General features: G+C 53.8%; 4 protein-coding genes across 4 annotated transcripts; 1 reads left to right on the forward strand and 3 right to left on the reverse strand.

Moving 5' to 3' along the window:
* Positions 1-567: 567 nt before the first annotated feature.
* Positions 568-4413, reverse strand: A1O3_05078 (uncharacterized protein; the record flags this gene model as incomplete). The annotated part of the gene is made up of 1 exon (XM_007735206.1): positions 568-4413. One exon carries the CDS (start codon positions 4411-4413, stop codon positions 568-570), a length of 3846 nt encoding a protein of 1281 aa, XP_007733396.1.
* A 1365-nt stretch (positions 4414-5778) lies between these two features.
* A1O3_05079 (enoyl-CoA hydratase) lies at positions 5779-6609 on the forward strand (the record flags this gene model as incomplete). Its single annotated transcript, XM_007735207.1, has 1 exon — positions 5779-6609. One exon carries the CDS (start codon positions 5779-5781, stop codon positions 6607-6609), a length of 831 nt encoding a protein of 276 aa, XP_007733397.1.
* Positions 6610-6728: 119 nt separating this feature from the next.
* A1O3_05080 (uncharacterized protein) lies at positions 6729-9634 on the reverse strand (the record flags this gene model as incomplete). Its single annotated transcript, XM_007735208.1, has 4 exons — positions 6729-9078; positions 9132-9308; positions 9366-9495; positions 9547-9634. The coding sequence occupies 4 exons, from the start codon at positions 9632-9634 to the stop codon at positions 6729-6731; spliced, it is 2745 nt and encodes a 914-aa protein (XP_007733398.1).
* Positions 9635-10928: 1294 nt separating this feature from the next.
* A1O3_05081 (uncharacterized protein) lies at positions 10929-11582 on the reverse strand (the record flags this gene model as incomplete). Its single annotated transcript, XM_007735209.1, has 2 exons — positions 10929-11249; positions 11301-11582. The coding sequence occupies 2 exons, from the start codon at positions 11580-11582 to the stop codon at positions 10929-10931; spliced, it is 603 nt and encodes a 200-aa protein (XP_007733399.1).
* Positions 11583-12382: the final 800 nt, after the last annotated feature.

Genomic DNA, 12382 nt, shown 5'->3' on the forward strand with positions numbered 1-12382 from the left:
CATGGCAGGTTCAATCGGATTGCGCCTTTTGGTTTCTAGTACCTGATGGTGCGGATGCGGATTGTGATGTTCTGTATGTACAACTTGCTCAGAGAAGGCTCGCATGTCAGATTGTCTGCATTTATCCCCTCAGCAAGCGGGCGGTGGGTGGTGGCTGATTTGAGATTGACATGGTTGACAGAAATCGACCTGACCTGATGGATGTAGAGAGTATATTTGGATACAGAAAGAACAAGCCCGATCTTGATCTGGGTGAATGAAGATGATTAATAAATGTCGAGTTTAACACCTCCCGGAACCATCACCACGTTTCTTGCATATAATATTAATATTAATACACTAATACACACCCACCCCTTTTCGCGACCCAAAGGCTTTGCACGTATGTATGTACTGTGTCACAAAAGACGAGTAAATCTTTCGAGGGCCAACTTCGAAGGGCTTGCCATCATCATCGTCATCATCATTGTCATCGTCACTATTATACACCATGATCATCCCTCATCTCACCGCCCACCTCCCTATACCGACCACCACCCCATGGTCCAAGGGCCGCAAATGCACAAACTACAGCTGAATCAATTCGACCTCGCTAAAGTCCGGCGGCGTGCCACTATACACGCAGCGACCCTTCGAGTCGAGACCTTGCCGCACATTGCTGACCCAGAGATGACTGCTGAAGTCACCCATGCGGTGCACTTCGTCGTCACTAACGCCCATCTCATCTCGGGGCAGCCAAATCACGGGCCGCCGGGCCCGGAGCGCGCTGTGTTGGAATGCCCGCTGCACCAGCTTGTCGCGCTCTTCGGGCGTCAGGTCTTCCAGTTCGTCGTGGACTCCCCCGAAGAGCGCGTCCGCAAGTTCGGTGCGTGCGGCTCGCTGGGCCTCCACGTCCTTTTCGTTTCCTGTCACTGGGTTGAAGTTGTTCAATTTGTTCAACACCTCGAGATGGGGAGACAAGTGACGTTTGTGCGAGGTACGGCCACGCCCTTGACGGTCGTCTTCTCCTGACACATACTGTCGGTCAGCGCTCTGTGATGTCCCATCCCTTTCGTTGTCAACGTTGGCTGCTCTTCGACTGTGCGATTCATCCCGGTCGGCCCATGACTTGCGGTGTTCTTGGCGTGGTTGAGGCCGTGGGATCAAGTTCTTGGTCGTCCCGGCCGTCTTGACTGCTGCCGCCTTGACCATCCGAATGCCTTTGCTCTCTTTATCCAGGTTCATCGCGATTTCTGGGTTCTGCAGCTGTAATGGCTCCGTTTGATGCGACTGTTGGGATGCTGGTCTTGCGCGGCGCTTCTGTCTCTCTCTCTCAATTCTTCGCCGCTCATTTTCTTCGGCTTCTCGGTCTTCTTCCATCTCCCGTCGCTCGTTAAGCTCCAGTTGATCTTCGAGGGGGACCTCTTCGTTCTCATCTTCAATGAGTCCATGCTTCTTCTGCATGGCCCTGGCAAATTGTTCGTCTCGTTGGACTGCATCATCCTCAAGAGTGATAGGGAGATATCTGAACAACGGGCTGAAGGCGTTGTTCAGTAGATATTGATACCCTGCCGTCAAAACGAGAACGACGATCATTCCAATGGCCTGGCCTGTGCACGCAACGTTGTTATGCTCATCTCGGACAAGGAAAAACATGCCAATCAAGGCAATTTCCATCACGTAGACCCCCACGAAAGTATAGTTGATGGCATTGGGATACAGCAAGCCACCAGTGTCGCGGGTGAATCGAGTAACATAGAGCGTGTTGTACCGGTAGACAAACCAGAATAGAGAGAAGGTGATAATGTTGAACAACAGGATCAACGGCGCGATCACTGAGTAGATCAAGCCAATGCAGGCCAAGTTGGTGTAGACGGGAAAGAAGGTGCCCCATTGAATGTTGGACAACTGAGTCTGCCGCTTGAACTTGGCTCGTGCTGTGCTGTCTAGCAGGGGGGCCAGAATGAACCAGCCAATGAGTGAGCCGACTTGCACAAGTGCTCCGGCGCTCACCGACATGGCCTGAAGGAGCATGTACGAGAAGAAATAGTTGCTCGCCTTCGGGATGTTGGTGCCCAGCAGATTAGGAACGTTCGTCCACCCGTCCACACTGGTAAACAGAGCGAAGAACTGGGTCAAGGCAGATGCAATCGAGACGACCAGAAACAGCTGGACGAACAGGAAGGCGAAGTAGTAGCGCTGGACTGAAAGTTCCACGAGCATACCTGACTGGGTTCCTTGGGTCCGCACCAGAAATCGGAGAATGAGAGGAAGGAGGAACATCAACAGACCTAGCAGAGCCGCTGGCAGGACGCCCTGCAGCACGCTTCTGAACCAAGCAGGAATGTCCAGAACCCAGTGAAGCCATGCGAATGTTTTGGCCGCGGTTTCCAGTTGTGAGAGAGCAGAGGTGAAGGCAACAGGGATTGCCCACAGGATGATCATGCCCACCACGACCGAAACAACACCGAAGGTTCGGATATACGCCGACCACCAGGGAATCGACATATTGTCCCAGATAACATCGTTCGGGTCAATCTCGACCAGACGAGGCGCCATCTGTTTGGGTACGTGATGACTGACAGTCTGACAAGCCATATGGGCGGCGACCTGATGGTTGAACTGGATGAATGCAGAGTTCATCAGAGGGAATCGTTCCGGATGAGCTTGATCGTCTTCGATTTCGACATTGAGTCTGGCCACTTCCTTGCGGCAGTAGCGGATAGTGTCGACCTTCTCACCCATCAAGGGGAGCGAAGGCATCCACTGCCAACCAAAAATCGGAAGTCTCATGGTGTCACGATCTTTGTCGCTCAAGTAGCGCCGCCAGACTGCATCGTCAGGATCATGTTCAAAATCCCACTCAAAGGCGGCAGGGTAGTCGATGTGTTCCTTTTCTTTGGTGCCGAGCCCCATTGCTTTCTTGAGCTTCTGAAACGTAGTGAGCGGCTTTTCCATTCGGGTCTTCTCGTCCCTCATTGTACTAGATTGAGAGATGGGACTGCCTAGCTCGATGTCACCTTCGGTCCTTTCTAAGGCTCGTCCACGGCCAATCGCCTCCCTCCCGGTCTTTGAGAACACATCCTTGGCAGCTGGGCTTCGTTTGCCAGTGACTTTTGGGGGTGTGCTAGGCACTTCAGCCTTGGGTTCGGGCTGTTCACCAGAACCTCGGCCAAAATCTTTCTGTTCGCCATCCGCTGGGACGAAGCCGTTGGTGGTATCGATAGTATCGTTTAAACCCCGGTTGACTCCTCGAATCCCTCCAATCATTCGATTTCCAACCTTGCCTATGCCATGTGTGACTGCCGAAATACCTTCCCCGATCATTGGAATGGGAATGCCACGTCTTTCACGCTGTTGACCTTCGTCCGATTCGGTGTCGGATGACGAAATGGAAGAGGAATCGTGGTCAGCCGGGCCGTCCAGGACGTCCCGAAGATTATGGTTCACTTGATGGGGATTCCCGGAGCTCACGCCATGCCCGTGAGCTGCTTGCTCGCCAACCTCATCTCTAATGGTGGCCCGAAGCTTCTTTTCCTGTTTTGAAAGTTTCTTGCCGGCCTCCTTTTCGGCCCGGGCAATGTTTTCTTCGTTCTTCTTGAAGCATTTCTTGATGAGTTCCGTCTCGGCGGCCTCTAGCTTTGCCGCGAGCTTATCGCGTGTCTTGATTTTGCCACTGAGTTCATCAAAGTTCCGGTTGATCCAAATGTTCCTGATGCCGCCGGGGAAAACGTCGTAGAGGCCATCGAGGGCTTCAACAGTGCACCATTTTCGAGGGATCGAGCTGACGAGGACGGTGGTGGCGGAAGCACGAAGTCGGTGTTGCGGAGAGGTCAAGTAGGCCTGGCGCATGCGGATATAGTTGCGCAATTCATCGAAAGAAACGAAGCAGACCCAAATGATCAAACCCAAACCAAGTAGCCAGTGGGCCCAGTACCGTCCGGTATGTTCAGGCGCGACATTTCCCCATGCCAGCTGATCCAGGCCGGTGACATTGGTGCCATTCTCATTGCGGCCGGTTGCCCATCGAGCACCTCGCCCATCCACCATATTCAGAGGGATCAAGATAGGCAAGATAATCAGGGCGGCCGGGACAAAGATCTTCAGGAGAGTTCGTAGGTATCTCAAAAAGAAGTAGGCATCCAGGCCACACTTTTGCACGAATTCGGAGTTGCTCGTATGCAGGACGGGCTTTATCCATTTCCACCACCCGGGCGCGGTTGGTTTCGTTCGCTCTCTTTCCGGGACCAGGTATGTCCTGGGCTGATATATTCTGGCAAATCTGTCTTTTATGAGGAGGAAAATGCCGACTTCGACCGCAAAGATTGCGATGGCGGTGACAAGGGAGGCGGCGAATTGACCGGCGCTCTGACCATTCTTCTGGCCGGCGGCGGTGCTGTTTCCACCAAGGCTTAGGGTGTCGTTGAAAGACATGTTGGGGTCTTAGGATGTCCGACCGAGAAAAGCTATTGTCGAGAGTCGAGAGGGTGTGGTGGATGCAAAAGCATGACTGATGGTCGCGTGGAAGGCCCGCGTTGCAGACTCAGTCAAGATGGGACGAGGACTTTTTGAAGGAGTGACACAAAGCTTTGGCCAACGAGACAAGCTGGGCTTCTGTTCAGTGACGGCGTGAATGAGAGGGATAAAGAGAGAGGAAAGACAAGGAGGCGTTTGTGCAATCGAGCAATCAACAAAAGAAGGGTACGAGTACAAGGAGCTGTTTGTTCGGTTGTAGGTCAACGGGGGAGGGCTTGTTCTTGTTCCTAGGAGGCTATGCTGGTGAACGTGAACAACCAGATCGAACGAAATAATAGCAGATAGCGAGGCAGCGGGAAAGTTGGATGCAGGACGCGGGCTATGACGTGGATGGCGCCTATCGACAGATGCCAAGTTTGCACGCATGCACCCGGGGCCAACCAAAGCAGGACCCAGAGCTCCAGCCCAAGCAGCCCCTTAGATGCCTGCGGAGCCCCTATCCCAAACATAGTCTAGGCGCCGGCTTAGGCGCGCAGGCGGCATTCTTGATCTAACCACATCCCCACCGCTTTGTCCACTGTTCACCGTCCCCCCCATGCGACCAACAGCCAACAGCCTACGGTGCCTACAGCCCTAAGCCTACAACCTGCAACCTGCAACCTGCGCCAACACCAGCGCCAGCGCCAACGTGCACACGAAAAGGCGCCTCGCAGAAACCTGTCCTCACGCGGGCGATCGACATCAACGACGATGGCTGCCACCTGACGTGCCAACTTGATGCGCCGTGTGCCATGTGGCGCAACTTGGCCTCGTACGAGTATCAAGCAAGGGTCAAGGCACCAACAAGTTCACGCCATGCCCCCGCTTGAAACATTTCCAATCTCAGTGATCACTCACTGATGGGTGATGGGATGGGATTGCAAGGCTATGGATCCCGCAGGAAGCCACAAGTCAAAAGCCACCGGGCATCATACCCAGAACCTTATGGAGATTAATATGGCGACCGGAGATTTTATGGCCACAGGAACCTAGTACGTATGTACCTACACCGTATGGCAGCTAGCTCTACTACTAGAGCACTAATACTGTACGGATAGGATACATGTCACCATCTACTCCGTAGCCTGAGAAAGCTCCTTCGGCCCCCATTAACACCCTCGTCCGTCGGCCGAGGCTGAACCTCAAAACGTGGGGTATGGATCTAGTATAGAACATACCACCGCCCTGTTCACACGAGTCCTTCGATCTTACTCTCCTGTAGCCTGCGTTCGTGTCGATAACAAGTTGCTTTTCCTGTCGCATCGACGACAACGGTTACCGAGTATGAGCCCATCGATCCTAGTGTCCACTACACCAGCTGGTGTCACTACCATAACCATCACGCGCCCGCACCGCCGCAATGCCGTGAACCCGTCGACGGCGCGTGATCTGTACGACGCCTTTATCGACTTTGAACAAGATCCGGCGCAGAAAGTGGCCATTCTGACCGGCGCAGACGGCGCCTTCTGCGCCGGTGCTGACCTGGTCGATCTGACCACACAGAACCAAGGAAATCCGGCTTCGTCTGACCCCAGAGACAGGAATCAGAACCATCTCCAACCGGTCCACGGTAGGAACTGCGGCCCAATGGGTCCTTCCAGGCTGCAAGTCCGGAAGCCCGTGATTGCCGCCGTCGCTGGGCACGCCGTCGCCGGCGGACTAGAACTCAGCTTGCTGGCGGACATGCGGGTGGCCGAAGAGGACGCGGTCTTTGGAGTCTACTGTCGCCGCTGGGGCGTTCCGCTCATCGATGGCGGCACGGTACGTCTGCAGGCGATCGTGGGACTCGGTCGTGCGCTGGATATGATCTTGACCGGGCGGCCGGTGCCTGCTCAGGAAGCCCTGAGCATCGGTCTCGCCAATCGGGTGGTTCCCAAGGGCAAGGCTCTCGAAGAAGCCAACAAGATCGCCGAGCAGCTTCTAAAGTTCCCCAATGCTTGCATGAATGTCGATAGGAACTCGTGCTATTACGCCGCGTACAATGCTTCGAGTTTCGAGGATGCCATGCAACATGAGTTTGAGCAGGGTATCCAGGTTTTGGAGAAGGAGAGTTTTCAGGGCGCAGCGAGGTTTGCTGGAGGCTTGGGGAGACATGGAGGATTCGAGAAACTGTGACAGTACGTGCTAAATCCAGGTGTCATGGTCTCAATCGTGTTACGCTTCTACAGCACTACATAGTCGTGCCGCGAAGCGACATTGCTCCATCGTCATAGCCACGAGTTCTAATTGTCATGTCAGCGTCCTCCATAATACCCCGAGCTTTCGCGTCCTCCGTACTGTCCCTGGCCCTGGCCCTGGTATGGGTCTTGATAGGATGTCTGGGATTGGTGACTCTGTTCCTGCTGGAAATAATCACTCCCGCTTGACGCTCCGTATTGCTCATACCCGGCCGGTGGCGCCATAGGCATAGGACTCGGGGATCTTATATCGCCGCCGCCGTAGTGGTCAGCATGCGCCGCAGCCTCGTGCAGCTCTTGCGAGCCTCCCAGTTCGCTACCGCCCCGACCGACGCCGACATCTTCATCGTCGAGCCCCCGTGCCCCACCTCCAAAGCCACCCATGAACTTGCTGTACTTGGTGTACTTGTTGATTGAACTTGTGACGTTGCTAACCCCCGGGATCGGTAACTTACTGGCCATATTCAGCATATCACCGAAGCCGCCTCCACTGCTGCTATGAGCCTGTTGGGGTGATTGTTGATGGCTTCCGTGACCGGTAAGATTGCCTATCATATTTCCCACCGTCCCAAAGGCGCTGCTTCCGTGAGTGCCACCGCTTCCATGCTGCTGTTGGCCAGGGAGAAAACTTGCGAAGCCTCCGAACCCACCAGAGCTGGGCTGATGTCCTCCGCTGGGGGGTTGATGTTGGACATGGGCGTGATCGTTGACGCCTGCCTTGTGGTTTTTGCCTGTGCGGACTCCCTCAGAGCTTAGAGTGGTCTCAAGACTTCGGCCCCTGTCCGGCAAGCTATCGACCCACCTCCGAACAGCGGCAAACATATTTCGATGCACTGCAACGCTCTCGTTCCGGATGGCGGGATGATGGAAAATACTCTCAACGTCGTGCATCACCTGCTGAACAGGGACATCAGGATGCTCCCAAGCATACATCACTCGAGGGGCAATGAATTTGAGAATTTCAGCTGCCACATACCCAGCAGGTCCATTGAGAATGTTGCTAAAATGATCTTTGCTGAGCATCGAATGGGTTGGATCTGAACAGTGAGGGTTGGTCCAGACTTCGTATTGGTGATTCCCAGATGCGCTGATGACACCCTCGCTGCCCGTCTGCAAGGTCTTTGAGATGGCATTGAGGACGGGTCGAACAAACGGTGCCAGCAAAGACAAAATAAACACAGTCAGGGTTTCGGTGATACGGTCAACAAGGGCTTCAAGCCCAGGAATCTTTTCAATGATGGAACTGATTGTCCGCACGACTTTATCCCTGAACGCCAGGATGGGATATATTTGGGCAACTGTCTTGGAAGGGTCGAAGTTCGGCATCCCTTCGAGCCCACTTGGTGCGGACAGCTGTTGCTGTGAGGGCTGCCCGGGCACATTCCCTTGGATCCCTTGCTGGTAATGCTGCTGTGGAGGTGGCTGCTGCTGCTGCTGATGTGACCAGCTGTTTTGGGAGCCTGGATATTGGCCTTGCTGTCCATAGGCCTGGTGTGCGCCTTGGTCGTGCCATTGAGGCTGGATTTGTTGGTCGAAAGGAGCGGAGGCGGGCCATGGAGATTGATGCTGAGGCGGGCCCAGATGTGATTGCTGCTGCTGATAGCCTTGTTGAGGTGGCATAGTCCAGGAGTCCGGGCCAAAGCCTTGAGGCTGTGACGGGAAGCCCCCTTGGGATGCACGACTGGTCTCCCAATCATCTACCCCGCGTGTGGAATTCCCAAATTCTTCAAAGCCCCGGTAACCACCTTGTGCATTGACTCGTGCTTGAGTTTCAGACGATGCTTGTAGTCTCTCGGCTTCGTCACACAGATCCTTGGTACCTGGGACCTTTGATAAGAGCTTCACGAGCGTGGTTAGTGGGCTTGACGACTGCGCGGCTTGTTGAGCAGTCCCAAGAGCATTGTCCATCTCGTTTACTTCACTCTGGGTGAAGTGGTCCGTAGCCTCACCAAGCACTGAGTGATAGAAGTCCACCATGCCGAAAGTGCCGGTCACAAGAGGAAAGACATGCTTTCCACGGAGGTTGATGGCGGTAGCTGCGCCAACGTGGGGAAAGACGTTGTGAAAGCCCATTTCTCTGAGAGCAAGTTCGACATAGTTTGTGTGGGCACCGAAGTCTTCGAGTGTATGAAGTCCTTGGCCTAGATACCGAAGAGCCTCTGCGAGATCTTCATCCTTGCCCTTGAACATCCCATGCCCATGACAATAGAGCCGCCCATGGTGGATGCTGCGCTCGAAGCTGTATTTCACAAAAGCAGAACTGGTGGCCCAGTCTCCTTTTCCGTTGGCAATATAGTTCTTCATTCCGCTGTCCGTATCAATTTGCAACTCGATATCGCGTACAGGGGCGCGAAGACGAGGATCATACTTCCGAGCATCCTCATTGTCGTTGTAATCTTTGGGATTACTACAAGGGTCAGAATCGTCCAGAGTGCTTAATATGACAGAATCAGGTCTCACTCAATATGCTCTTCTGGCCGGTAAACACCGAGCTTTTCGGAGGTGACTTCGAACTCTGCGGTAGCATAGCCAAATGCAAGGAAAGACAGCAACCAGACGAGGATGCGAATCGTCTCTGGCTGGGCCTTCTTGAGGGCGCCGGTGTCCATTGCCTGAGAGTAATCACGAAGCCAATTCCTGTTGCAAGTCGCTTAGGACTGTGGGGGTACACAGAAGACATCAGACAACGCGTACCCGAAGTAGACTCGCTTAATCATCATTGAAGTCCATTTATGGTGACGAATACATGCCACAGTCTTCAAGACATCTTCAATGTCTCCATGACGCCAGTTCTTGCCCTCGACGGCCGAGATCGAAGCAATATCTGGTCGATGGTTAGCAGCGTGGTGATCCCAAGAGTTTAAGCCTGACATACTTCCAGCACCAAAGGCATGGGCTCGACTGGTGAACAATATCAGGCCGAGAATGAGAATCAGCAGGACATTCCGCCTGGTTGATGCCATCCTGGAGTTGCGTGAAGTCCTCTCCGGTCAGCTTCGGTAGCCAACTCTTGGACGGATATGAGCGTTAGAAGTTGCCTTCCAGTAATCTGAGGCAATGCTGGCAAGTACTTTGTGCTAGTATTGTTCAGATGTAGTTGATTGCTGAGCAAACGGATGGTTGTAGGTCTGAAATCTGGAAAGTACACGTTGCAGACAAGGCAGCTAATGATGAGTGAGCACCAGATGAAGACGGACTTTTCAACAGCGCGCAGAGATCTCGCAAGAAGGAGGTGCAACTGAAGCAGCAATGCTACAGAGATATAGGACCGACGTGAAGTGCAGTGGCACAGCCATGTGGTGGGGAAGCAATACTCGGCTCAGCCACGGTCGATGGGCGCCAACCCACATTCCATGGCAGAGCTGCGCCGAACAGAAGCTGTGACAAGGGACGATGCCCTCTACTAGACTCAATGCACGCTTCACTCAATGTTGTTGTCTTGTCCACCGGCCGAGAAGCTCAAGCGAGCTGTGTCAAGTCCTTGTTCAGCAGACGACGGGCCGCAGGAATCGAGAGGTCCATTCACATATGATTTGATGTACGACATGCCGAGGACTTGTACACGAAATGAAGAGAAGAAAGACTCGTGATTTCTGCATCTATGACTAGATATACATCTCATAAACGGTGGCGGTATTTTCACTCCCCTACCGCATCTACAGCATTGACCCGTCAAAGCCCAACATCATTTTTGTAAAGCCAGCCGTCAAACATGAGATGTGCCTTGAGATCATCATTTCAAGCACCATTTCCGACCAGAAAACCACTCCTAGTCAACCATCTGGTATCTTTATATATCTCGTCTCCCAATCCGGACCATTGCTCAATGTGCAAAATAACTCCCAAGGTGAACCACATGCTCCTCGATAACACCCCCAGTGATGACGGTCGTACTCTATCGTAATCGGCCGACCGTGGCATTGCTCAATAACTCCATGCTAAAACCGAGTTAGGTCTTTTTGAAATCGCCGTGTCACCCGTACTCCCTGCCAGGCCCTATCTTCAACAAATGGCTGGTATCATGATGTCAACTTCGTCGAACGCTATGCCTTTCCTTTCGCTCGCGGAACAAACCCATTTTTTTCGTGTCGTGAGATACATATGTACAAAATAAAAGCGGTGAGATGATAAGTGAGGAGGAAACCGTCGGAAACCGAAAGGCAAAGGCAAGCTACATCATAACATCAGGCAGGCATGAATACAGCGACACTCCGACAGCAAGCACGGAGCCTGAGCATTGCAAAAAGTCGAGCTCAGTTACCACCGGCGAGCAGTGGTTACTTGTTGCATCATGCCTGGGGAGATGGATGATGGAGGGCTTCCGATGCGAGTACCGGTGGAAGGGTTGACGATGGGAATGGCGTTGTTGCGGGAACGAATCGCCGAAGGTTGATGGATTTTGAGGCTGTTGTTGTTTGCAAAGGTGGGAGGGGACATGTATGCAGAGGTCGCGGCCGAAGAGATGGACAAAGATGGGGTGATCTGTTGAGGTTGGATCTGGGATTGTAGTGGCGAAGACTCAGGGGAGCCGCTTGACAACGAGGAACGATCGGAAGACCCTGAAGTGACCGACTGTCGCTTCTCGAAGTCAGTAAAGTATGAAGTCGCGAAAAGAGGGGTCCCACCCACCTCGTCGAAAGAGAGAAGGTTCGGGCAGAACTCCAGGTCGTCGTCGAGGTCGAAGGAGCGTCCTGCCTCGAACCTCGCTCGATATGCTGCTAGGCTGGGGACTTCGGAGACAACGGCTTCTTTTACAGTCTTCGGGGCTCGGAATTGTCGATGAGAGTTTTGGGCTGCCGATAAGCGAGGGGCTCTTCGAGAACGGCCATGGTGGTTGTGCGACTGTGACATGGGATGAAGGGCTTGAGCCTGATGGTGCTGATGACCAGGGTAGTAGTAGGTCGTCGACATGATGCAGTTGATTCGCAGCTGTTTGGTGATCGGAAGTAAACTTGTAGTTGGTTGGGGGCAACGAGAGGCGCAGTTAAGTCGAGCAGGCACCCGGGGGGAGAGCTAATCAAACGGAGTGGCAAAACAAAGGCGATGTCAGCTGACACTTTCCCGAAGGGTCTTGAACTGAGTCGATTCGTGTTTCGTGAGAACTGTCCTGGAACGGTGGTGCTGGTGGTGCAAGAAAGCTTCGTTCAAAGGGAGAATAGCAGATAGAAAGTTGGTAGAAGATGGTAGGTTGTAGACGAGAAGAGGCGGTGATGTAGTACTAACGGAGGGCGGTCATGAGAGGCGAAAATTGCAGAACGCAGGACGGGCTGGGAAGCTGTTATACTGGGCGGGCGCTGGTGGGCGGCGGGTTCGTTAGGCTACTTGGGCCCTGGGGAGATGCAGCGCCAATAGCACTAGTCCGGCGACTGGCGTCAGTCGAGAGGACAATTGGCTGCCGAAGACGGACCAACAGTCGCATTACTCCTGCCACGGACCCTCTGCTAGGCTGCTTTGGGCCAAGCGGCCGGGCGCTTTGTGCATACCGGGGCAGGTCGGTGGGCGCAGCCTGCAGGTCAGGCCAACAAGCCACTCGCTGGGCTGCTGGCTGCAGGTGGCAGCTCAATTATCCCTCACCCAACTTCCACAGGCTCGAGTCTGACACACCACTCACCACTCACCACCGGCCACTACTGTACTCCGTACTCTGTACCCTATCTCACCACCAACTACGGACTACGGTGCACCAAAATACACCGCTTGACGTGGGCTCT

Source organism: Capronia epimyces, assembly GCF_000585565.1.
Source record: "Capronia epimyces CBS 606.96 chromosome Unknown aczIQ-supercont1.4, whole genome shotgun sequence".
In the NCBI taxonomy this organism is placed as follows: Eukaryota; Fungi; Ascomycota; class Eurotiomycetes; order Chaetothyriales; family Herpotrichiellaceae; genus Capronia; species Capronia epimyces.